Source organism: Sceloporus undulatus, chromosome 2 (assembly GCF_019175285.1).
Source record: "Sceloporus undulatus isolate JIND9_A2432 ecotype Alabama chromosome 2, SceUnd_v1.1, whole genome shotgun sequence".
In the NCBI taxonomy this organism is placed as follows: Eukaryota; Metazoa; Chordata; class Lepidosauria; order Squamata; family Phrynosomatidae; genus Sceloporus; species Sceloporus undulatus.
In genome coordinates, this window is record NC_056523.1 from 158,943,674 (window position 1) to 158,971,338 (window position 27,665).

The window sequence follows — 27,665 nt, forward strand, 5'->3', positions numbered from 1 at the left end:
CTATAATATATCTCCATTGATTTGCATTCTAATACCATTTTAAATTTGGGAGACCCAATCCTCCATCTTTTGGGGGTTTGTACCAGTATATTTTATTAATCCTCACTTTTTTATTCCCGTTATAAAAATTATTAACTAGTACTTCCCAATTTTTTTTTATTTCAGCTTCTGATATTTGTATTGGTAACATCTTAGGTAACATTTCCATTTTTACTAATGCAATTTTACCAAATCACGATCATTTAATATTTTTATATTCTTCTAGTTTCCTTTTAATTTCTGTAGACACACAGAGGCGTGGCAGAGAGCTTAAAACATAGCCCTGCTGTCCTCCAGGAAGACCTGCTCAGCTGAGGAAGAACCTGCCCAAAACCACCAGGACTCAGCTGCAGACACACAGAGGCAAGAGAGTGGCAAGTTTTAAAATGCTGTCCTGCTGTCCTCCTTGCCCTTTTTCACCTGGGTTACAGAAGGACTCCGTATCTGGCCAGGAGGCCTCCTATCCATATCTCCCCCCCTTACACCTCCAGCCAGTTTTACGTTAGTGAACAGAGGAGAGTGGCGGAGGATTCAAACGCTGGCTCCAATGTCACCAGAACACCTGGCTATGCTGCCCCAGAGTTTTATTATTTCAGATATGTAATTGATATTTGATAACTGACTGTTGTTTTGTTGACAGGGGAGAGTTGGGGATGGTTGTTTAGATTATTATGTTATGCTATGTTATATTTTTGACTATTATTATGCTATGTTATGTTATGCTTTTTTGTACTTTGTATTCTTTTTTTGTAATTTTGATTCTTTCTGTATTATTATTTTATTGTTAAGGGGATTAATTTTGTATTTTTGATTTGCTATGTTAATCCCCATACATTTTCCATTGTTCTTTTTATTGTTGTTGCTATTTGCTATGTATTTTTTTTCTTTTTTGCTATTCATTGCTATTGTGATTTGTTATGTTATTACAGTGTGCCCTTGCTTTATGCGGGGGATCCGTTCTGGACTCCCTCGCATAAAGCAAATTCCGCGTATGCTCAAGCCTCATTTAAATGAATGGGACTCATGCACGCAGAGGCACACGACCCATTAGTCCCTATGGGATGCACCACTTCTTCCTCCCTGCGCGGCTTTCAGCATATGCTGAAAGCCGTGTATGACACGGAAGCACTGTATTATTGTAATTGTTAAGTATTTTCTGTACTGTTGTAACCTGCTCTGATTCTTCGTGATTGGGCGGGCTATAAATAAAATAAATAAATAAAAGAAAATTGTTATTTTGTTACTTCAGTTTTTGTAATATTTATTCCTAAATATCTAACTGTATCTTTTAATTTTCTATCTATCCTTTTGTCCTTTAAGAAATCCTCTTCTTCTGTTTTTGTATAATTAAACATCATTAACTCTGATTTATTCCAATTTACTCATAAGCCTGACATTTCCCCAAACTTCTTTAAATGCCTTTTTATTTTATCCATTTTTTAAGTGGACCTTTAATTGTCAATAGGGTATCATCAGCAAATAAAGTTATTTGATTTAATTTTCTAATCCCAATTCTTTCCAAACTTTCATCCTTCCTAATAACATTTGCCAAAGTTTCAATAATCATTACAAATAAAATTGGGGAGAGGACTGCCTTGTCTTGTACCTCTAGATATTTGAATTTGTTCTATTAGTCCATCTTTTACCATTACTACTGCTGCAATGTTTGAATATAGCTGATTTAACAATCCTCTAAATTTTCCCCCCATACCTAATTTCTTTAATGGTATTTTTAATGCTGGCCATTCCACACAATCAAAAGCTTTATAAATGTCTAATGCCATTATTCCTACTTTTTGTTTATTCTTCCCAATTATGTTTATTTTATTCAATACTCTTCTTATTAAGTTTGACATTTATCTTCCTTGCACAAACCCACATTGATCATTTTGAAGATATTTATGTATCAACTTAATCATTCTTTTGGCCTTTATTTCTGTTAGTGTTTTAACATATAGATTTATAAGGGATATAGGTCTGTATGATCCTGGGTCTGTCAAATCTGGTTTCGGAATCAGTATTATCAACTAATGATCCCATGGTGGCGGGATCCTTTCTCCATTTAAAATTTTATTGTACAGAATAGGTACTAAAATCTTTTCTAATGTTTTATAATATTCTGGTCCCAACCCATCAATTCCTAGCGATTTCCCTCCTTTTAATTTATCTATCACTTCTTCTGTTTCTTTTTTCGAAACCAGTTGCTCCATTATTTATCGTCTTCCTCTATTTTTGTTTTCCAATGTTTCTCAATATATTCCTCAATTTTTTCCATTGACATATTTTTTGCTGAATATAATTTTTTATAAATTGGAGTCTAGCCTTACACAAGGGATCCAAATCCCGCATAAGCTAGAGCCCCTTTCAATAGAATGGGGCTTGTGCTCATGGTGGCGTGGCGCGCACGCACCATTCATTTAATGGCGATGTGGTGTCCACATAAACGGGAAGCTGCATATGGTGTGCCCGCGTATGGAGCAGGTGCACTGTAATATTCTTCAAATATCTTTATCCTTTCTTTCATCATCATCCATATCCTCCCTGTTTTGCCCTTTATTACACCAGTCATATTCTTCTCTTTCTTTTTTTGTGTTGATCTTGCCAACATTTTAGAATTTTTATTGCTATATTCAAAAAATTCCCATAAATGTATCAAATTTTTCTGGACCTCATTTATTTCTATTCTAATTCCCTTCTTTTTGCTTGTAATTCTACATACAGTGGTACCCCAGGATACGAATGCGCCGCCTTACGAAATTTCCGGGTTACGAAAAAAATCCATTTAAAAAAACTGTTCCGGGTTACGAAGGTTATTTCAGGTTACGAAAAAATTTTTGGTGCTTTTCGGCGCTATTTCGCACGAAATCGCGGCTTTTCCCCATTAGCGCCTATGGCTTTTTCGCCTTACGAAGATTTTCGGGTTACGAAAGCGGCGGCGGAACGAATTAATTTCGTAACCCGGGGTACCCCTGTATATATATTTACTCCTATCCTTTATATAATCATTATCTAATTTTTAATTTCCATTTCTAATTTTATTTTCCTTTCTTCCTGTCATCTCTTTACATGTTTCCCTAATACAACCTCTTGTCTTTCCACCTAAGCAACCGCTTTCATAGTGTATCATAACACAGCTTGAGAAACCTCTCTGTTATTGATATCCCATATATTTTGCCATTCTTTCTCAATTTTACTCACTATGTCTTTATTTTTCATTATTATTATTATTTTTATATATACATATATATACATATTTACATACACACACACATATAAACACATAACCCTAAAAACTATTACCATGAAACATAAAACAAACACACAAAACATGTAATTCCTTGTATAATTGGATTTCTTTTTCATTGTGGCTTCCCCAAAGTATATGCAATCTTCTTTTCCTTATATTTATTCAATTATAACTTCTGTATACTAATAATGATATTAATTTTCATTTCCTATCTAGTTGTCCAACAACCATCAAATAAGTCTTTTCTTATAGCTTTTTAGGCATTCCCATTCTCTTTCAACCTTTTCTTTATTTAACTCCTTTAAGGATGCTGTTAATATGTCCATCCCCATTGCGTCTTCTACTTTATTCAACCATTCTTCTTTTGTAGGGATTTTTTCTTGTTTCCAATAAGCCGCATAAGTCATTCTGGCTACTGTGACCATATACAAAATTATACGACCATATTTTTTTCTATTTCTTTACTTAAGATACCTGTCATATTGAGCATATATAATAGAGGATTAGATGGAAAATTTATTCCTAATATTTCTGATATTGATGAATGAATTTTAATCCAATATTCTTTTGCTTTTGTACACCCCAACCATAAATGATAGAATGTTCCTCTTTTTTTGCAACATTTCCAACAATTAGTATTTCCTTTTTTATACATTTTATTTAGTCTGTCTGGTGATAAATACCATCGGTGCATCATTTTTATATAATTCTCCTTATAATTTTGACAGTTTGTAAATGAATTTGTATCTCGCCATGACTTTTCCCATAACTCAATTCCTATCTCCTCTCCTATATCCTGTGCCCATTTTATCATGCAGTCTTTTACATTTTCATTCTCTAAATCCCTTTGTTTTAATAATCTATAATATTTGGAAATGTGGCCTTTCTTACTATCAAAGATTATATTGTCTATTTCATTTTTCTTATCTGTAAATTCCCACTCTTTTTTATCCAATCTATACCTTTCATGAATCTGTCTGTACAGAAACCAATTCTTATTAATTCTTTTTTCTAATTCCTTATCAGATTTTAAAACTAAATTGTTCCTTTCTACTTTTAATAGGTCCCTATAAGTTAACCATCTTTGTCCTTCTCCTTTCGTTCTTTTATAAAAAGCCTCCTGGAGCGAAACCCAGAGGGGCTTTTGTTTATAAAATTGCCTTCTGATTTTCACCCAAACCTTAAATAATGAATTTCTTATAAAATGGTTATGAAAGTCCAAATTAACCCTTTGTTTGTCATACCATAGGTACGCATGATACCCATACCTCATTCCGATACTTTCTATTTCCAAAAGTTTTTCATTTCTCAGTAATACCCATTCTTCAAGCCATTGTAGACATACAGAGTAATAATATAATTTCAAATTAGGCAGGTTCCAACCACCCCTTTTTTTTCCTTCCGTTAACATTTTCCAACCTATCCTTGGCTTTTTCCCTTGCCAAATAAATTTTAGTATTGCTTCTTGCCATTTCTTGAAACAGGATTCATTCTTTAAGATAGGCAAGTTTGAAATAAAAACATAAACCTGGGTAAAATACTCATTTTCAAAATTTCAATTCTTCCCAATAAAGAAAATTGTTTTTTTGACCAAATTAATAAATCCTTTTTCACTTCCTCCCACAATTTTTCATAGTTATTTTTATATAATTCAATATTTTTTGTGTGATATATATCCCTAGGTATTTAACCTTCTTAACCGTTTTGAATCCTGAAATATCCTCAAGTTCTTGTTCTTCTGTAACTAATAAATTTTTTGTTAATACTGATGTTTTGTCCACGTTCCTCTTAAAGCCAGATACCTCTCCATATTCTTGTATTACCTTAATCAGTTGCTTTATTCCATTCTTCAGATCTTCTAAAAAAAAAACCCAAATCATGGGCAAATGCCCTATGTTTTATGTTAAACTTGTTGATTTTTACTCCTTTTATCTCCTCATTGCTCCTTATCTTGTTACTCACTATGTCTTTATAATTGAGTATTCTGGTGTCCAACCTCCATCTTTTTGCTTCTCTGTAGTCCTTTTTGACTATAAAAGCCATATTAACTAAAGCATGGTCTGTAACTTTTATCCCTTCTATCCCTTCTATTTAATACCCTTGGAATCATATTTTTGGATACAAAAATAAAATCTATTCTAGAATAATTTTTACAAACTGCTGAATAATGACAGGTTGCTCACCTGTAACAGTATTTCTTCGAGTGGTCATCTGCGAATACATACAAATGGGTTGTACTGCGCCTGTGCAGTGCTGCTCGGAAACTTCTGGAATCACTGAGCAAGGTTAACTTTGCAACTTTTTGGCAGTAGCCCTGCCCACCCCTTATAAGCCCCATGCCTTCCCGCTCTTTCCTCAGTTCCGAATTTTACACCACATAAGCGACATAGGAATGAGACAATGATGAGCAGGACACTGAGTGGAGGATGGGCGGGATTTGTATGTACCACTCAAAGAAATACCATTACAGGTGAGCAACCTGTCCTCCTTCGTGGTCTCTGCAAATCATACAAATGGGTTAGACTGACAAGCTTAGGTCAGTGGCAGAGGGAGTGTCATGACACCAAAGTAAGGTTCAAACAAAGCTGTGTTTATTGAAACAACACAATAAAAATCTTTGAACCAAAGGCTGTGTTTGTTGCATTTAGTACCTCAATAAATAGTACTTTAAAGTCAACAACAACAATTGAATTGCATTTTGAAAACACATTCAAATCATAAGGCACATGTGAAACCATGTCAGTCTTGTGTAAACCATGCCAGTTCTGGCAATTAAACATACATTATCAGCAGTTTATAAACAAACACCAAAGCATCAGTCAAGGTGTCAGCATTGATGGAAAGAAATGCAAGTTTCAAGGCATAAATAACTTGGAACACAATAAAGTCAACAAGAGAATGCAGTGCAATATATCAATGTAAACCTGAAACCAATACTGCCCTTCCAAACGCTGCGTCCCATTTGGCCCTGGTGTCCAGCCTATGATGTTTGATGGAAGTCAAGGGCTGGGGCCAAACAGCAGCTTTACAGACATCCTCCAAGGGGACCCCAGTCAAAAAAAGCGGAGGATGTTGCTACCGCCCTAGTTGCATGGGACTGAATCCTGGCAGGGAGAGGTCTACCCGACAGTTCATAGCAGAGGTGGATGGTACCAGCCACCCATTTGTAAAGCCTCTGCACGCTCAGAGGCAGTCCCTTTTTCGGTTCCAAATAGCACTGGAACAGTCTCTCGGAACGGCTCGAACCCACAGTTATGTCCAAGTAAAAGGCCAGAGCCCTCTGAACGTTCCAAGGTGTGCAGTCAAAGTTTGATGTTGGCGGTCGAGTTCGAGGCCAGGGTCGGTAAAACAATGTCCTGAAACATGTGAAAGGATGACACTACCTTAGGCAAAAAGGTAATGTCGGTACAGAGGACAACCTTATCCTTATGGAACCTAAGGAAACCTGATCCCTCCGCAAGGTACAGAGTTCACCGGCACGGCGAGCAGAGATGATGGCCACAAGGAAGGCTGTCTTCCAGGTCAGCAGCCTCAAGTCAGCTGTGGCCAAGGGCTCAAAAGGCTTGGATTGTAAACAACACAGCATAGCGTCTAGACTACAAGCAGGTGTCGGTACCAAGACTGGGGGATGGAGGTTGCTGCAACCTTTCAGGAAACTCTTCACCAGAGGGTCCCTGGAAAAGGAAGGCTTGCCATCAAACTGATAATGAGAACAGATGGCAGAAAGATAACACTTGATGGAGGTGAGGCACAGCCCCAAATCCAGAAGTGCCATCAAGAACTCCAACACCACCGATGTCGGCATCCAGGATGGAGATAGGTCTCTTGCAGAGAGAAAGTCAGCAAATTTCTTCCATTTGGAAGCATAGGATTTCTTGGTGGCTGGCTTCTTGGCAGCCAGGATCACCGTCCGTACCGAGGGAAGGAGCGAGTCTAAGGACGGAGCCTCCACGCCACCATCGGTAGATTTTCGATGTCCGGATGTCAAACCCAGCTGTCCTGAAGAATGAGAAGATCTGGATGGAAGTCGAGTTGGAGAAAGTCCTCTCAGGAGAGGTGGAACAGAGAAGGGAACCACAGTTGCCTCGGCCACCAAGGGGTGATCAGGATAGAATCCAAGCAGTCTGTTGTCATCTTGGACACCATCCTGGTAATCAATGGGAATGGAGGAAAGGCATAAAGCATCTCTCCTGATCAAGTGAAGATGAACACATCTTCGAGGGAGTTGTTGCGCGATCGGGAGCAGAACTGGGGAGAGTGACTGTTGAGGATGGTCGCAAATAGATCGAGCTGAGGGGTTTCCCACCCACTGAAGAGGTCATCAACCATCTCGGGATGGAATATCCACTCGTGGCAAGCAGTGGAAGACCTGCTGAGCTGGTCGGCCAAGTTGTTCTCTTCTCCTGGCAAGTGGACTGCTTGGAGCAGAATCCTTCTTGGAATGCACCACTCCCAGATGTGGAGCGTGATGTTGAGCAAGATCTGTGACCTGATGCCCCCTTGCTTGCTGAAGTAGTACATAACTGTGGTGTTGTCTGTCAGAAGGAGTACTACCTTGTTGGACAAACTTGTCTTGAAAGCTCTCAGGGCCTTTTCCACAGCAAGCATCTCTAGGGCATTGATATGTGGGGAGTTTGTTCGTCCAGGGACCACTTGTCTTTGATAAAGAGGCCTGAGGAGTGGGCTCCCCAACCTTCCATGGATGCATCCGTGGTTAGGGTGACTTGAGGCTGAGGAGGTGAAAAAGGCATGCCAACGTAAACGTTCTGGGAGTCAAGCCACCAACGGAGCGAGCAGGAAACTGGCCTCGGAACCGTGATCCACTTGGACCGGGGGGGGGGGGGTCCATCATTGCATTGAAGGCTGACAGGAACCATGATTGGAGGGGCTGAAACCGTAACCTTGCCCACGGTGTCACGAACGTCGTGGAGACCATATGTCTCAGGGCTATTTCAACATCGCTGGCCTTCACTCATCTGTGAGCGAGACAAGTCCTGACCGCAGTGCAAAGAGCTTGAAAACAGTCTGGAGGCAGATAGGCGACGCAGTCTTTGGAGTCGAGGACAGTGCCGATGAACCTGATCTGCTTGACTGGGGTGAGATGTGATTTCTACAAGTTCACCACAAGCCTGAGGGATGAGAGGAGCGACAAGGCGAAGTTGACACCTCTCCATAATTCATCTTTGGAGGGGGCCGCAAGGAGCCAGTCATCCAGGTACAGGAAGACTCCAGACCCTCGTTGGTGAAGAAAAGCCACCCCTGGAGCCATGCACTTGATGAAGACCCTTGGAGCTGTGGAGAGGCCGAAGGGAAGGACATTGTATTGGTACATGTTGGAACCGACGGCGAAAGACAGGAACCTCCGATGACTCTCTCGAATCCCCACATGGAAGTACACATCCTTCAAGTTGATCATTGCAAACCACAGGCCCTGGTGCAATAAGGGCAGAATAGAGGCGAGAGTTACCATGCGGAATCGACGGTAGACCAAATAGGAGTTCAGGAGTTGCAGGTCTAAATGGGTCTAAGGCCGCCATCAGTCTTGGGGACTGTAAAGTATCTAGAGAAAAAAACATCTGGGGGCTTGTGAAGGATCCACAAGTGAAACTGCGCCCTTTGCTAAAAGAGTGAATACTTCATTGAGAAAGGTGTCTGAGGGGTGTGTGTGTGGATACAACAGCTCCAGTTGGAGGGAGCTCTTTGAACTCGAGGGCATAACCACTACAGACGATGTCAAGGACCCAAGAGTCGGAAGTCACAGCGGCCCAGGTGTCAGAGAAGGGCCTCAAAATATCAAGAAAAAAGGACCTGTTGGAGACAACGGAGCATGCAGCGACCCTTCAGAATCTCTTCTTGTCCTGGTCAGTATCCTGTTTACAGTAGTTCTTTCGTTACCAAGCAGGGGTCTGGCGGCGGCCAGAAGAAGAAGAGGATTAGGACGGGTAGTGCTGCCTCTGGTGCTCCTGTTGTTGGTATAGGCGGTCTTGTTGAAAGGGCCATTGGCCTTGGCCATACCATGCTCGCTGACCTCCAAACGCTTTCAAAAGGTGGGCTGAGAAGGCATGGACATACTGTGTTTTTTGGCAGCTGCCTTCATGTGGTACTTGAAGTTGAGGCGCTCATCCATCTCACGATTGAACAAGCCGGCATTGTCGAATGGCATGTCCTCAATGGTGGCCTTTGCATTCGGGTTCAGGTCTGAGGAACGAAGCCAGGCCATAGTCAATGGAACAGTCACTGGAGTATCAGGCTGAGTGTGCCTCATCTCTGATCTCCGCCAGGACTGCCTGACTGTCATCCAGGACGTTGTGAATGATAGGGGAGATCCTTTCCATCAAAAACTGTATGTAGGCCCCCATACAGGCATTATAATTGGCCTCTTTGAGTCCAAGAACAGAGGAGGCATAGGCTTTCTTTGCCAGGCCATCAACCTTCTTAGCCTCCCAGTCAACAGGCGACATGGAAGTCTTCGGGGTGAAGGACTGCTGAGACCCTTCTGTTGGGAAAATATGCAGAGATAAATGCATAGTAATCTTGGAAGCTTGTGAGTAGATAGACAAACTGGCAGACTGGAGCTTTGCCAGGAAAAACAGCTGCTAGATGAAAGCACCGTAGAGGCACTGTTTATTTTTGGTTGCAAAACACACAAGAGAGCAAAGCTACACACCATCCACCAACTACAAAACCGACACTGTATAATGATGATTTGAGCTTATATATACACTTTTGCCATGTGGCAATCTAGCTCAACCCCTTCCTGTACAATTTCCTGTGTTACCTAGATTACTGTCCACCATTCCAAATTACACAGCATATTTACATAAATGCTACGTGCTGCTCTCTGGCACACTCTGCGACTTTGGACAATCATCTACTGTCTGGAGCCACAGCTGCAACCAATTCCTGGTTAAGGACAGTGAGTGTCCATTATAGCTTCTCTGCTACATCTGAACATTTTCAATGCTGCTCCATGCCTCAACACCTTCAACAATCACAGAGTTCTGTTTGGGATGGGCAAACAGCCAAGAAGACTGGTGATGGAGAAATCCTATATAAGGATTCAATCTTCCTGGTTGTGGGCGCCACAGAAGCCAGTTTGTCCCAGGAGCATTTGGCTATCCTTTCCAATGAAGGCAGCAAAGGAATAGAAGCTGGTGGCGGAACTTTGCCACGGACCTGCCTCTCAATAGGGTCGGTGGCTTCATCCTCCATATGAGTGATCTGAAGGTCCAACACGTTATGCATCTTGATGATATGCTCCGCAAAGGAACGGACGTCATCAGTGGGAGACGAAGCACCTGGTTGAAAAAGCTCCTGGGGGGAGTGTTGGGCACCCTCATCCGAGAAGCCCGATTCAGCGTGTGAAGCATGAGACTCTCCATGTTGACACATCATAGTCCAACTCCAAGACGTCATCAGCAATCACTGCATGAGAAGACGAGGGTAACGTGTGGGTAGAGGCAACCACAGTGGGATGTGACCTCGGTACTGAAGATGCAGAGGGTACCAAAGCCGTTGGTGGTACAGTGGATTTTTGGCCGAAGCAATGACGGATGGTATCGTGACTGACAGACATATAATACCTATCTGTCTCGCTGTCATAAAAGTAGTCAGATTCTTCCTGCTGAAGAACCCGAGGAGCCTGGTGAACCTGTGCCTGATGGATTTAAACCCGAGGAACAGGTGTGGGAGACCGCCGACCCCGGGAAGAGCCCATATGGGGTGACATGGCTGACCAGATGGCAGCGTCACCCTCGTCATCAGAGATCTGGTGAAAGGCCAGAGTAGCAGGAGGTGAAGAGACCGAAGCTGAAACCAGCGTTCGACAAACCTTGAGAGATTCAGGTTCGGCTGGTACTGACGAGCTTCGTCTGGGTACCGAAGAGGTGGCATGGTCCTTGGAAGATGACCAAGCGCCCCCAGGAGTCTTGGTTCAGGCCTTGTTGGAGTGGGAAGAGCTGTAAGGAGGACCCTCTCCTGAATCTAGAGGCCTCTTTTTGGAGGAGGATTTAGAGCTCAATTCTCTTAGGGAGCTCGAATCCTTGTCATGGGCCAAATCCTTCTTGGAGCTCGAGTCCTTATGCTTAGTCTTGTCCTTTTTGGAGGACTTAGACTTTGGGTGGGCTCCTTTGGACCCAACATCCCTTTCAGGGACAGAGATGGTGGTGGCACTAGGCTCAGTGGAGGAGCTCTGGGCTACAGAAACTGTCTCCGAAGCCGCGGATGCAGAAGCAGAGAGGGAGGCTGACGGAGGGAGGAGAGCCTGCTGGTACAAGGCAGCCTTGAGACAGGAGTCGCAATTTTTTCTGGCCTGGGGAGTCAAAGATTTGCAGAGGGCACAAGTCTTGGTGTTGTGACCCTCACCCAGGCAGAGAAGGCATGTAGAGTGGGGATCCTGTCCGGGGATCTTACCACCACACACATTGCACTTTTTGAACCGAGCCAGAGACATCATAAGCCAAATCAGAATCCAAATCAAAGTACGTACAGATTGGTCAACAACACACAGTGTGTGTGTGTGTCAGAATTAAGAATGGTCAAGCAAGCCGAGGTCAAGATTTCCAGAGAATAACAAGCAGATTCCAGTAGCGAAGTTCCTAAAGCAGCCAACGCGGCAGAAAGAAGGAACTGGGGAAAGAGCGAGAAAGCAGGAGACTTATAAGGGATGGGCGGAGCTACCACCAAAAAGTTGCAAAGTTAACTCTGCCCAGTGATTCCAGAAGTTTCCGAGCAGCACTGTGCAGAAGCAGTACAACCCATTTGTATGATTCACAGAGACCATGAAGAAGAACTATATTTCTTTTCATCCCCTTTAATCAGTCTCCATACATCTTTTAATTCTTCTCTATTCATTATCTTATTCAGGGGTGTAGTATTATTAAGTCTATCCCTTGTTGTTGGGTCTGATTTATCTTTGCACTTATCCATAACCGTCTTAAAATCTCCTGCCATGATTGTATAATCTCCCTGAATAGCCTCCATTTCCTTAAATACTTTTCCATATAATTCTTTTTGATTCTCGTTTGGAGCATACACATTGACCAACAAATACTTTTCTCTCTTCATAATTCCTTGCATAAGTATAAATCTTCCTTTTTTCATCTATCTTAACTTTTAACACACTGAAACCAAATTTATTAGATATTATGGTTGCTACCCCTCTTGCTTTTGAAGTACCATATGCTTTTTCATAAGTAGCAACTCAATTAATTTTAAGTACATTTGTCCCTTGTTTTCCTTGATGTGTTTCTTGTTTCTCTTTCTTCAACAATGATACTATCCCTTTTCCTTTTTATTAAAGACCCCAATCCTTTCAACATTTAATGTTGCTATCCTTATTTTATTAACCATGTTACTTTTCTAAATCTTCTAACTTGGCTCTTCAGTGTGCTATCCCTACCCCCAACCTTCCCCTCACACCTCCTTTCCCTTCCATCTCCCCTACCCACATATACATTTCTATCCCCCCTCCTTCCCCAAGGTATCCAACCTTGCTCGCAGCTTTTACTAGTCCTCGGGGTGGGGTGTGTGTGTGGGGAACCATTCTTACCAATGTATGATCAATTTTTCTCCTCCTGATTGTTTATTACTTATCTCTCCTGTTATTTTTCTTTTTTCAGAATTTTTTTAAATTGTCTTTGTCATTATGTTCTATGGTTCCTTGGCTCCACCAGTTGCACCCCTGTCAATGTTTTCTCCAGATCCAATTGCTTCAACAGATATAATCCTTTTCCAGGGAATAAATCTTGTGCTGCTTCCCTTTCCACTGAAATTTCAAGAAAATGGGGTAACTCCAACTGTATCTTATTCCATTCTTTTGCAGGACTGCAATGCATGGTTTGACTCCTCTTCTCCAGTTGATAGTCTCTGGGCAAAGATCATTGTAAATTTCAATTGTGATACCCCATATTTCAGTGATCCTGAGAGTTTCCTGATTTCTTTCATTAAAAAGTATTTCTTATAAAAGCTTGTTACTCTCAAGATTACTACTCTGGGAACCAGGCCTCTTTTTAAAGTTGTTGGTCTATTGTTCCACTTCCCACTCTTCCTAGGTAATTTGAGGAACAATACTTAATAGCCATTTGAAAATTTCTTTCTTCAAGGTCCTTGATGTTTCATTTGGCAATTCAGGAAAGCCAAGGATACGGAGGTTATTCCTTCTGTTGAGATCCTGCAGGTCAATGATTTTTCTTTCTAGTTGGTGCAATCTTGATGAGTGTTCCAAAATTATCTTTTGCTGAGCTTTCAGTTCAATTTGTATTGATTGTACTTTTTTATTCACTTGTTCAATCTCTTTTTTGATAATATGGAGAGAATTATTCATTTCATCCATCATTTTATTAGTTATTGTCTCAGATAGTACCCCATTATTTTTAATTATTTTATTTTTGACGCCCCCTTTCGCCTCCACGCCGGACCATCGTTGCCGCTGCTGCCGCTGCCAGGACTGCGCCCCTTTGCCGGGCGGCCTCCTCCCAGGGTGTCGGAGGTGCGCATCTGCGCACCACCCCGGGAGTGCCGCCCACGGACTAAGGAGCACCCCAGCGGGACTCTTTTTGGACCTGGGCACTCACTGGCTTTGCCGCTTGGCGGCCAGTTTGGTGCGTAGGGGCCCTTTAAGGAACACCTGGGGGGAAGCCAGGGAGGAGCCCCGCCAGGTGAGAGCGGCGGGGATAAAGCCGGGAAACCGGACCCTCCTGGCACGCCCCCTTTCGCCTCCACGCCGGACCATCGTTGCCGCTGCTGCCGCTGCCAGGACTGCGCCCCTTTGCCGGGCAGCCTCCTCCCGGGGTGTCGGAGGTGCGCATCTGCGCACCGCCCCGGGAGTGCCGCCCACGGACTAAGGAGCACCGCTGCGGATGCGCAACTGCGCAGCGGCGCAGCCTTCACTGGGTGTGGGAGGCTGTGTTTTTAGCCTGGGAGCAGAGGATGCCTGTAGTGGCTAACCTCTGCTCCTCTACTGGCCATAGAGGGGTGGGGGGAGGATAGGGTTGCGGAGGATGCCTGGGCTGGGGACAACATCTCGGTGGGCGGAGCTCCAATCGAGGTTGTGTGGGGCAGGGGGAGGTATGGCGGTGGGAGAAGGGACTTCCGTTCCAGGGGAAGGCGTGATCGATGCATCATATCTATCTCGCCTTCCTGTCCCCCTCCCAACCTGAAGGACCTGAGGGTCACTCCAACCGCGCCACAAACCCTGTCGCTGCTCCTGTGCAATGCCAGGTCACTTAACAACAAGACCCACATCCTCCAGGATCTGCTGGAGGACTCTAAGTGTGACCTGGCTTGCATTACCGAGACCTGGCTGGGGCCTGAAGGGGATGCTGTGTGGGCTCAGGCCCTGCCTGCTGGGTACTCGGTGAAGGACCAGCGCAGGTTAGGTGGGCGGGGGTGTGTGTGGCCTTGGTACATAGGAACACCGTGTCCCTCTCCAGGAACCACATCCGACAGACCTCCTATATCGAGTGTATTTACCTGACCCTAAAAGCTAGGGACAGTCTAGGGATTCTGTTAGTGTATCGGCCACCCCGTGCATTAGCGGACTCCCTTAACGAGCTGACACAGCTGGTCGCTGAGCTGATGTTGGAGACGCCCAGGCTTCTTGTCCTGGGTGACTTCAACATCTCCCTCACGGCCAGCCATGTTCCATCCGGTGCGGCTCGGGAATTCATGGAGACCATGGCGGCCATGGGCCTGTCCCAGCTGATACAGGGTCCTACACATTGTGCGGGTAATACTCTCGATTTGGTCTTCTGTTCGGATGCGGAGAATCCGTGGGCGGAAATAGTTAATGTTTCCCCCCCTGTCATGGATGGATCATTTCCTGGTAGAGGTGAAAATCAAGGCCTCTACCCAGATCCCCCCCCGGGGGTGGTGGACCTATTAGGATGGTCCACCCTCGAAGGCTGATGGAACCTGAGAGGTTCCAAGAAGCCTTAGAGGGGCTCGCGGTTGGAAATGACGGCGACTCTGTTGACGCCCTCACCGGTATTTGGAATACCGGTCTTTCTAGGGCTATACACAGGATCGCTCCCAAGCGCCCTCTCAGGCCTGCTTCCAATCGTAAGCCCTGGTATACGGAAGATCTCCGGGCGAGGAAGCGGGTTCTGCGATGGCTAGAGTACCGTTGGCGGAAACACCTTTGCTTAGACGACAAGGCTCTCCTAGACCAACTGTTAGAGGACTACAGAGAGGCAATACGAGCAACAAAGAATTCGTTCTATGGTGCTCGTATTGCGTCCGCTGAGTCGCGTCCGGCAGAGTTGTTCAGGGTGGTCAGGGAGCTAACTCAACTCCCCCCCACCCTGAACCAGATCCTTGAACCTTCTAAGGCCTGCTGTGACTTGTTTAACGACTTTTTTGCGGATAAAACCTCTCGTATAAGCGAAGGTCTGAACGCTGACGTTATAGCAGATCCTAGAGTAGAAGTGTCCAGAGCCTCCGCGGACTATGTTAAACTGGATCAGTTTGAGTTGGTGAGTACCGAGGATGTGAACAAGATCCTCGGAAGTGTTCGGAAAACGACCTGCTCTCTTAATCCCTGTCCCTCGTGGTTAGCGGCCCAGGGGGGACCGGTGGTAACATCTTTGTTACACCGGATAATTAATACATCTCTGAGGGATGGGCTATTTCCATCGGATCTTAAATTGGCCATAGTAAAACCGATCCTAAAAAAGCCCTCCCTCGACCCCCTGGTACATAATAATTATCGGCCTATTTCGCTGCTACCATTTTTGGGAAAGGTGATCGAGAGGGCGGTCGCGATCCAGCTTCAGGCGGTCTTGGATGAAACGGATTATCTGGACCCATTTCAAACTGGCTTCCGGGCGGGTTACGGGGTTGAGACGGCCATGGTCGCCTTGGTCGATGATCTCCGTCTGAGCATCGACAGGGGAAGCGTGTCCCTGCTGGTGCTCTTGGACATCTCAGTGGCTTTCGATACCATAGACCATGGTATCCTTCTGGGACGCCTGGCAGAGGTGGGAATCGGGGGCACTGCGCTCCAGTGGTTCCGCTCCTACCTCTCCGGGAGGTCCCAGATGGTGCAGCTGGGAGACGTGTGCTCTGATGAGAGGCCCCTAAAAACTGGGGTCCCTCAAGGAGCCATTCTGTCTCCCATGCTATTTAACATTTACATGAAACCGCTGGGAGATATCATCCGGAGACATGGGGCGCGGGGTTATCAGTACGCTGATGACACCCAAATAATTTTCTCTATGTCTCCGACTGATGCAGTGACTGGGGATGGAGTCTCTCCTCTCGTGGCCTGTCTGGAGTCAGTAATGGGCTGGATGATGGAAAACCGACTCAAATTGAATCCAGAGAAAACGGAGGTACTAGTGATAGGTTCCCCTGGTCCAGGAATGGCGGTGGTTCCACCTGTCCTGAACGGGGTCACGCTCCCTGTGAAGGACTCTGTGCGCAGTCTGGGGGTGCTTCTTGACTCGTCGCTTCACCTGACTGCTCAGGTGAATGCGACGGTCAAGAGTACCTGTTATCGGCTTCGGCTGATTCGCCAGCTGCGCCCATACCTGGCCCAGAGGGACCTAGAAACTGTTGTACATGCTCTGGTAACTTCGAGACTGGACTTCTGCAATGTACGCTACATGGGGCAACCCTTATACCAAACTCGGAAGCTGCAAATGGTGCAGAACATGGCAGCCCGGCTGGTTACTGGTGCTCCCAGAACCAGCCATATAATACCGGTTTTAAAAGATCTCCATTGGCTGCCCATTCGTTTCCAAGCTCAATATAAGGTGTTGGTAATCACCTATAAAGCCCTAAATGGCTTGGGCCCAGGATACCTAAAGGACCGCCTCTCCCCGTACATTCCGCCTCGCACCCTCAGAACGTCTGGGCAGCAGCTACTGAAGGTGCCTGGGGCTAGGTTAGTCTCCACTACACGGAAGACGTTTTCCATAGCTGCCCCAGCCCTTTGGAATGCGCTGCCCACAGAGCTCCGCTCGTCTATGACCCTGGCCCAATTTAGGAAGGATCTTAAAACCTTCCTATTCCAACAGGCATTCCCCGAATAAATATCCTGTGGGCCTCCCTCCTCTACCGTGGCCTAGAGGTTGGGCTATGGGGCTTTTTGTTGTTGGGTTGATTTATTGTGTTTTCTTTTTCTTTTTAATTTGTGGATTTTGTATTTTAATCTGTTTGTATTTTAACCTGTTGTGAGCCGCCCTGATCGTAGGAAGGGCGGCATATAAATAAAATATTATTATTATTATTATTATTATTATTATTATTATTATTATTATTATTAATGATTGTCTCTTTCAAAACCTCATTGATTTTGGTTTGGCTTTCTGTTAGCACCTGCAAGAACCATGTTTTCATTCTATCCCCCTTATATTCATGTTCCGGCTGCGTGCCTGGAATTGAGCTATGTTTTGGTTTAGCTCGAAATTTGGCTTTCTGCATTGTTTCCATGGAACCAGATTTAGCTTTTTGCATTTCTTTATTATGAGTTTCACATTTCTCTTGTGAGTTTATTCTTTTTAAACGTGCATAAGCTTTATCTGAGGGATGTACAAATTCTCTATTTCACTTTTAAACTATTTGTCTAAGTTCTCTTGTTTGACTTTTGGACATCTGCCAACTTCTAATCAGTGTTGAGGACTGTTGTGAGGAGGAAAGCCATGTTACTCCAAAATCACTGGAGGTAAAAGTAACATATAAATATAACTAACTCACAAATTCTACAAACCTATCGTCTCTGCCTAAGACTTCCAACTTCTTCTTTAAATCAACTTGTGTTGATAAATGCAATTCACTAGCTAGCTCACAAACTAACAGCCATCAGCATTATGAATACCACCATCATCCCCAGCCATTTCCACTGTACAGATTTGTTTTACTTGTGCCTCTGCTAGAATAGCCTCTAAGGGACTCACTACTAATTTTCAAGAAATGGATTAGGATCCCCCCACATATACGTAACTTCAGCTTGGCTGCAGCTTCGAGACACTCCCAGAACAGACAGGAACTCAACAGCACCACCTGTGCTCATCAGTGGACCTTACCTTTTTGCCCTTCAGGTTCACGACGAGGCAACACAGTCTCCTTGGGCTGTTCAGTCAGCTCCTCAGAAGACAGGACTCCATTCACCAGCTTTTGCTGTACAGACGGTGGTGGGGTGGGAGGCAGTGAAGAAGGTGGTGTTGGCGGGTTGCTCAAGTTGTTCTAGACAGAGATGGGAAGAGAACATCTACTATGGTTTCACCCACCCAATTTGTCTTTCCTCATAGTTCAGTAGACATGTTAAATCTCTTTGCCCACTTAAGCTTACTTATTCTCTGTGAGCAAGATGCCCACTATTTTAAATATTAGGGAGTGGCCTGTCAATGATGTAAAAAATTAAAGGTTTATACACCACCCCTAAGCAGAGCATCCAGGCCATTTTACAACTTTATTTAGACAATGAAATAATATGGAATAAATGCTACGTCTAATGAGCTTTGCTGGGCAACTATTTAAATGACATTTCAGTTCTGGGTGAAAGCATTCTTATCTTTCCAAGTCTTTCGAGATACTGCTAACCTTTTTTTTAAATCTCCACTGATTTCATCCACTAGACTTCCTTTATTTAGAGAGCGATCTTGTAGCATCTTTGAGACTAACTTACTCAGATGCATTTGGAGAAGTAGACTGAAGTCTAGAAAGCTCATGCTGCCAATTTCTTTCTTTCAGTTAGTCTCAAAGGTGCTACAAGATTCCCTACATACTGATTCTACAGACTAACACGGCTATATCTTTGAATTCTTCCTGTATTATTTTTGATATTAAGGTATTTTATGATTTCTTGTATTATTTTTGTTTCTTACCCTTGTCAGCCACTTTGGAAATAAGGAAGTGTTGAAAGATGGAAGATTTTTTTGTATTTTAAAAAAAAAAAATTCTTTTAAAATGCACCCACCATGCCTGCATAAGGGATTTCAAGTATGCAGCCCATCTTGTGATCTTCTGTGCCTCGAGTCCAAATGTTGTGCCCTACTTTAGCTCTACCCACTTTATGGAAACCTCCACCTCTAAGCCCTATGTTAGTACAAGAGTTTTTCAGTGAGGGGACACATGATCTGCCAACAAGCTCTCTGTGAGCTGGATTACATCTGGAAGCATGGCCCCAGCCCTAATGTCAAAAGTGTGTCAGGCCATCACATGTCCTTCCCAATGACTGAGTGAAAGAAACCATAGGATGGGCCCTGCTGCAAGCCTGTTCCTGCAACTTGTCCTTACATCAGGGAGTCTTTGCTAACCCTCCACTTTCACCCACTGAAAAGGACATGGGACACATGAAGCATACTGCTATTTGTGATCACCTTGCCAACTGTGTAAGCAAGTGGTGTGTGTTGGGAGCGAGATTCCCAATGTAGCCTCTTATGAAATCCTGGTGTTACCTCCAGTCAGTAACTGGAGATACTATGATTCCCAAGTACTTCTGCAGTTCCTGATTTGGAAGACTAGGACTGTGCAAGAGAACTTCTTATCAGAGGGGTTGTGTAACTTAGGGATGGGGCAAGGCATGGTGGAGAAGTAGAGAATCCCTATAAATGTTGGAGGACCACAAATGAGGAACTGCTGAGGGCTCAGATCAGGGAGCAAAAGGTCCCCTTCCATGTGCTGGAGCAATGCTGCAAAACTTTAAAAGGAGAGGACTACCACAGCTGCACACAGACAGGACTATGTAGAGGCAGCAGGAAACTTAGAAACTGCAACAAGGGCAGAACAGATGGCGGTAGTGGTCATGGTGAATCCAAAGGGATCAGAAAAGCACCAAGACCACATGGTAAGGAATAGGCAACTGGAAGAATCCAACCCATGCACTAGGAATTACCAATAATGTATGTGTAGCTATAATTAGTGGCACACTACTCTGTACTCTTTCCCAAAAATATCTTGCCAATAAAACCAGTTGCTGAACAGTGTCCTAGGGTGTCACTGATCAAGTATGTAAACAAGCCTTCAGCTCTCTCCAAAAACATAAAAAAGAATCTCCCTCCTTTTTTCCTTCTGTCTCATGTAAAAGATCACATAAACTTCTTTGGATCTGTGAATAAGGAGTCTTGATTCCAGAAAAGCATATATTTAAACCAAATGTTCTTCTAGTTCTTCCACAGTGTCATTGGTATAAATAACACGTTAAGCATTTCCCCTTCCTGATTAGCAAAGTAGGGATGACCATACCTTGGTGAGCAGTTGTGAGTAGTAATCTGGAATACTGTCCAAGGCAGCATGACCAAAGGAGCCTTTCAACTGGCTCTTGCCATTGATGGGACTGCTTCCAAAGGGTGAGAAAAGGTTGAAATTGGCTGTGATAACAGGTTCCATCAGAGGCAGCAAGGAGAGTTCCTGCACAGAGAAAGAAAGAACATCAAATCAAGACAGCATATATCATCACACAGTGACACATCCTACGGTCCATGTTCAGGATTGATCAAATTGGAAAAGCGGGATAGAAATAAACTTTATTATTATTATTATTATTAGACATAGCACAGCTCTTGGGAGACAATTACTTGCTTTTCAGACTACCACTTCCTACAGATAGATGACTGCTACTGCTGCATGTGTGCATTTGTACTGGCAGCAAGTCAACCTACCACAATCCTGTATACTGCATGTGCTCAGGAAGAAGACACAGCATATCTCACAGCAAGGTACCCTACAGCCACCTTCTTTCTCAACAAGCTGCAGGTGAGTCCTGATGCTGTCAGGCGTCTTGTGGCAACTGGGAGCCCATTCTTTCCTAGCATTCATCTAGAATTACAGAGTTGGAAGAGACCAAAAACACCATCCAGCCAAACCCCCTGCCAAGGGGGAAGACACAGTCAAACCACTCATGACAGGTGGCCATCCAGCTTCTGTTGAAACATCTCCAAAGGAGAAGACTCCATCACACTCCAAGGCAGCGTATTTCACTGTCAAATAGTTCTTACTGTCAGGAAGTATAGGTGGAATCTCTTTTCCTGTAGCTTGAATTGAAAATGCTGGTTTTCTTCTCCATGTGCTTTTGGTGAGATCTAACCTTAGACTTTGAGCTATTGCATTCTGGGAGTCACTGCTGGGAGGAGTCTGAACCCTAAGTTCTATAGCCATATAACACCAGTCCTAAAAGATCTCCATTGGCTGCCTATTTGCTTCCGGGCCGAATACAAGGTGTTGATTATCACCTATAAAGCCCTAAATGGCTTGGGCCCAGGGTACTTGGAGGACCGCCTCTCCCCATACAATCCGCCCCGCACTCTCAGGTCGGGTGAAAGACATCTTTTAAGAGTTCCAGACACTCGATATGTATCAGCTCAGAGGGCTTTCTCTATTTCAGCCCCTCAGCTCTGGAACTCCCTCCCCAATGAGCTCCGTACTTCCACCTCCCTCGATGCTTTCAAGAAGAACTTGAAGACTTTTTTGTTCCACCAGGCTTTCCCCTCGTGAGCCTTGTGGTCATTCTCTTCCCCTTGGCAATGTTTTTGTGTATTCCATTCTACACAGCCACTTGTATAGGGTGTTGTTAGTTTTTACTGTTCCTAATTGTTAACCTTGTATTATTGTCATGCTGATGTTTTAATTGTCTTACTCTTTGATGTACACCGCTGTGATCGCTGGAATAGCGGTATAGAAATAAAATTTTATTATTATTATACAGAAGGTTGGAAGAGGGATTCTAGTTCATTTCCTTCAAGGAGGAAAAGGCTGGTTTTCTTCTCCATGTGCTTTTGGTGAGATCTAACCTTAGACTTTGAGCTATTGTATTCTGGGAGTCACTGCTGGGAGGAGTCTGAACCCTAATTCTACAGAAGGCTGGCAGAGAATTGTAATTTTTCTATATAGTGAAGGAGGATTTGGAGAATAGAGGAGAAGTTGACATGAGAACATTGTTGGAGGGGACTCTTTAAATTTTTCACTTTTCCCTTTTTTCCTTAAGGGGCTTGTGGGGACTTTTGTTCAGAGGAAGTGAGTCAGAGACTTGCCTCTGGAAGGAGCTATTAGTCAGGAGCTCTACATAACTATAGGCCCAGTGACTTGAACTCAGTGACAGAGTTTGGGGACAAAGGCCAAGTTTAGCAGGGGAAGCCCACAGTCTTGTTTCAGTGTCTCCTTAAGACTTCTCAGTATGGACACTGAAGGCCCTGCTGCAGTCACCTGCAACATTTGTGGGATGTTTGTCTTCTTGCCTAGGGATATGGGGAACTTCACCTGCACTAGTTGCAAGTTGGTAGCCCTCTTAGAAGAGAAAGTAGAGCAGCTGGAGTCCCAGGTAGCTACACTTCAGCGTCATAGGGAGCAAGAGGCTTTCCTGACCTGAATGGACCAGACAGTCTTGGACGGGAAACGCACAGAGAAAGTTGCTGGGGAGGAGGAGGTCACTTCACACACAACAGAAGTAGATAGTTGGAGGAGTGTCACACACAGAAGTAGGGAAACCAAGGAACATTCTGTGAGCTTGCATCTCTCGCTACTATCAAGGAGGAACAGCAGCAGGGACAGACTTCAGGGACAGAGCAGGGGACCCAGAGAGCTCCACCAAAGGGAACAGCCGCTGCTAAGCCTCGGAGGAGACGTGTGGTGGTCGTGGGGGACTCTTTGATGAGAGGCACTGAACCAGTGGTTTGTGGGCCTGACAAGATGTCTCGGGAGGTGTACTGTCTCCCTGCGGCAAAGATCCGTGATGTGACAGAGAGGCTGACAAGACTTGTCAAGCCTACTGACCATTACCCCTTTCTTTTGATTCATGTGGGAACCAATGATACTGCAAGGCACAGCCTTTAGAATATCATAAGGGATTATGAGGCTTTGGGTAGGAAGATGAAAGAGATGGATGCACAGGTTGTCATCTCATCTCTTCTCCCAGTTGAAGGGCATGGTCCAGGAAGGGAGAAGAAAACAGCGGATGTAAATAACTGGCTCAGTAGCTGGTGCCGCCAAGAACGGTTTGGATTCTTGGACCATGGGCTGCGGTTCCATGAGGAAGGACTTCTGGCAAGGGATGGGTTGCATCTCACGCCAGTTGGCAAAAACGTTTTTGCTAATAATCTCAAAAATTTGATCAGGAGGGCTTTAAACTGAGTTATGTGGGGGAGGGAGACAGTATTCTGGAAGGCAAAGGGCTGGAGAAAATAGTCAAACTGACACAGGCAAACAGTGCAAGGACCCAAAGTGGGAGGCAAAAGAACTTGCACAGGCAGCAAGTAAAGGGGACCCATGGTCTTAGATGTCTCTACACTAATGCACAGAGCATGGGGAATAAGCAAGATGAACTTCATCTCCTAGCACAACAAAGCAAATATGATATAATAGTGAGATGAGTCTCACGATTGGAATGTAGAAATAGAGGGGTATAACCTTTTCAAGAGAAACAGGCCAAACAGGAAAGGAGGAGGAATAGCCTTATATGTCAGGGACATTTACACCAGTGAAGAGATCCAGGACATCAATCCTGGAAGCCAGGTGGAGAGCATCTGGATAAAAATTAAAGGGGAGGGAAACAACAGGGATGTTATTGTGGTAGTCTACTAGAGACCCCCAAGTCAGACTGAGGAATTGGATGATGTCTTTCTAGAACAGATGACCACACATTCAGAAAAGAGAGATGTAGTAGTGATGGGCGACTTCAACTATTTGCTGGAAGTCAAACTCAGCCAAATCCTCAAGATCTAGCAAATTCCTCACTTGCCTTGGAGACAATTTCATTGTCCAAAAGGTGGAAGAGGCAACAAGGGGATCAGCTATTTTAGATCTGATCCTAACCAACAGGGATGACCTAGTTAATGGAGTGCAAGTGGTAAGATCCTTAGGTGGAAGTGATCATGCCCTGGTGGCGCAGTGGTTAAATGCCTGTACTGCAGCCATTCACTCAAAACCACAAGGTTGCGAGTTCAAGACCAGCAAAAAGGGCCCAAGCTCGACCCAGGCTTGCATCCTTCTGAGGTCGCTAAAATGAGTACCCAGACTGTTGGGGGCAAATTAGCTTACTTGCTAATTAGCTTACTTGCTGTTCACCGCTATGATCTTTGGAATAGCGGTATATAAATAAAACAAATTATTATTTATTATTATGCACTCCTGTAGTTTGTTATACAATGGAAAGGAGAAGCCAGGCATAGTCAGACACGCATTCTAGACTTTAGGAGAGCAGATTTTAATAAACTTAAAGAAATACTGGGGGTGATTCCATGGTCAGGTATACTTAAGTAGAAAGGAGTTCAGGACAGATGGGACTTTATCAAAAGGGAGATACTGAAGGCACAATTTCAAACAGTTCCATTGAGAAAGAAAGATGGGAGGTGTCTCAAGAAACCAGGATGGAACTTTCAACTGAGCTAAGTTTTAAACGGGACATGTATAAGAAATGGAAAAAATGGGGAAATCACGAAAAAAGGAATTCAAACAAATAGCGAGCCTGTGTAGGGGTAAAGTCAGAAAAGCCAAGGCTTGCTAGAGAGGTTAAGAACAACAAAAAGGGCTTTTATGGATATGTCAACAGCAAAAGGAGGAAGAAGGCCACTGCATGCAGAAGATGGCAAAATGCTAACAGGGGACAGTGAAAAGGCAGAATTACTCCTTTTTTGCTTCAGTCTTCTCAGAAAAGGCAAAGGGTGCTCAACCTGAGGATAATGGAACAGAGGACAAAATTGGGGAATTTCAGCACAGAATATGTATAGAGATAGTACAGGAATATCTGGTTAATCTAAACGAATATAAATCTCCAGGACCAGATGAACTACATCCAAGGGTATTAAAAGAATTGGCAAATATAATATTGGAACCATTGGTAATAATCTTTGAAAACTTCTGAAGAACAGGAGAAGTCCCAGCAGAGTGGAGGAGGGCAAACGTTGTCCCCATCTTCAAAAAAAGAAAAAAGAGGATCCCAACAATTATCGTCCAGTTAGTCTGACATCAATACCAGGAAAGATTCTGGAGCAGATCATTAAAAAGAGAATCTGTGAACATCTAGAAAGCAATTCCATAATCACAAAAAGTCAACACGGGTTTCAGAGAAAGAAGTCATGCCAGACAAACCTGATCTCTTTTTTTGATAAAATTACTAGCTTGTTAGATGGAGGGAATACTGTGGATATAGTATATCTTGATTTCAGTAAGGCCTTTGACAAAGTTCCCCATGATATTCTTGCAAACAAGTTTGTAGAATGTGGGCTAGACAAGGCAACTGTTAAGTGGATTTGTAATTGGTTGACCGGCCAAACCCAAAGGGTGCTCAACAATGGCTCCTTTTCATCCTGGAGAGAAGTGATCAGTGGGGTCCCACAGGGCTCTGTCCTGGGGCCAGTGCTATTCAACATCTTCATCAATGACTTGGATGACAGAATTGGGGGCATATTTATCAAATTTGCAGATGACACCAAATTAGGAGGAATAGCTAATACTCCTGAGAACAGGATCAAAATTCAAAATGACCTTAATAGATTAGAATGCTGGGCCAAAGCTAACAAAATGAAATTTAACACAGAGAAATGTAAGGTACTGCACTTAGGGCGGAAAAATTAAACACACAGATATAGGATGGGTGACACCTGGCTGAACGAGACTACATGTGAAAGCGATCTAGGAGTCCAAGTAGGCCACAAGTTGAACATGAGTCAACAGTGTGATGTGGCAGCTAACAAGGCCAATATGATTTTAGGCTGCATCAATAGAAGCATAGTCTTTAGATCAAGAGAAGTAATAGTGCCCTACCTGGAATATTGTGTCTAGTTCTGGGCACCACATTTTAAAAAGGATGTGGAGAAACTGGAACGTGTCCAAAGGAGGGCAACTAAAATGGTGAAGGGTCTGGAAACCATGTCCTATGAGGAACGACTTAGGGAGCTGGGGATGTTTAGCCTGGAGAACAGAAGGTTAAGAGGTGATATGATAACCCTGTTTAGATATTTGAAGGGATGTCATATTGAGAAGGGTGCAAGCTTGTTTTCTGCTGCTCCAGAGACTAGAACACAGAACAATGGATGCAAACTACAGGAAAAGAGATTCCACCTCAACATTAGGAGGAACTTCCTGAGAGTAAGGGCTGTTCGACATTGGAACAAACTCCCTCGGAATGTAGTGGAGTCTCCTTCCTTAAAGGTCTTCAAACAGAGGCTGGATTTCAGTGCTAGGGAATTCTGGGAACTTTAGTTTTGTGACACATTTAACCTTGTCTCTGATAGAGCTCTGGTGCCACAATAAACTACAATTCCCAGTATTTCGTAGCACTGAGCCGGGGCAGTTGAAGCAGAGAAAAACTGGATTATTTCTGCAATGTGTTTTGGACCTTGGAGTCTTATCAGTTTGTGAGTTTGTCTTATTGTAGAAACAACATTACATGGTGTCAGAAGTTGGTGTGGAATCTTCTCTATTGCAGGTGGGAGTCTGCTAATTCTAAATGAGGATATGGACTCACTCCAGCCTCCACCTCCTCTTCTTGTTTTGCAAGGTAACCTGGCTAAAAACTGGAGGCATTGGGAACAAATTTTCCAATTATATCTCATCACACCTGGACTTGAAAATGTTGCAAAGAGAAGGCAAACAGCTATCTTGTTATACTGTTTGCAAAACAAAGGAATTTCTTCATGTAATAATAATATGATTTATTTATATTTCCCGCCTCTCCCTATGGATCGAGGCGGGATTACAACAACATTAAAATTACAATAAGCTTTTCGTATTCTCAGAGTAATATCCAAGAGATGTCTCAGAGGTTTTAGAAAAATTTAGAAGCCATTTTCTACCCCATAAGAATATTGTTTTTCTAATATTTTGTTTCTGGAACCAAATATAGAATTCAGGAGTCACCACTGAGTAATATGTTACTGATCTTAAAATGAAAGCAGCTAATTGTGAATTTGGTATTGTGACGAATCACATACATAGAATCATAGAATCATAGAGTTGGAATTGACCGCAAGAGCCATCCAGTCCAACCCGCTGCCATGCAGGAAATCCAAATCAAAGCATCCCCGACAGATGGCCATCCAGCCTCCGTTTGAAGACCTCCAAGGAAGGAGACTCCACTACACTCCGAGGGAGTGTGTTCCACCGTTGGATGGCCCTGACTGTCAGGAAGTTCCTCCTAATGTTGAGGTGGAATCTCTTTTCCTGCAGCTGTTTACCATCAAGGAAGAAAAATTGCAAGAAAGGCTTTTGAAAGATGACCTTACTCTAGAGAAAGCTGTAGAAATATGTTGTGCTGATGAGATGACGATGAGATAACAAGAGATCAGCTCCGGACCATAGTAACAGCGTCCAAAGAGTTATATGAGCTACAAGAGGCTCATAAAAGTAAGTCAAGGTCTTGGAGTTGAAGAGATATAGCAGGAGCAGAAGCTGGGGGACACTTGTTCCTCTAAGAGGGAACTGACATCGGGTGTCCCTCAAGGAG

General features: G+C 43.8%; 1 protein-coding gene across 5 annotated transcripts in view; it reads right to left on the reverse strand.

The window, feature by feature from the left end:
• KMT2D (lysine methyltransferase 2D) overlaps nucleotides 1–27,665 on the reverse strand; it is a 213,447-nt gene that overhangs the window by 32,223 nt on the left and 153,559 nt on the right. For all 5 annotated transcript variants that reach the window (XM_042451953.1, XM_042451957.1, XM_042451954.1 and 2 more), the window contains 2 exons: nucleotides 20,474–20,638; nucleotides 18,313–18,472 (listed from right to left, as the gene is read on the reverse strand). In XM_042451953.1, the coding sequence (XP_042307887.1) occupies nucleotides 18,313–18,472; nucleotides 20,474–20,638 (325 nt within the window). The remainder of the gene's footprint in view (nucleotides 1–18,312; nucleotides 18,473–20,473; nucleotides 20,639–27,665) is intronic.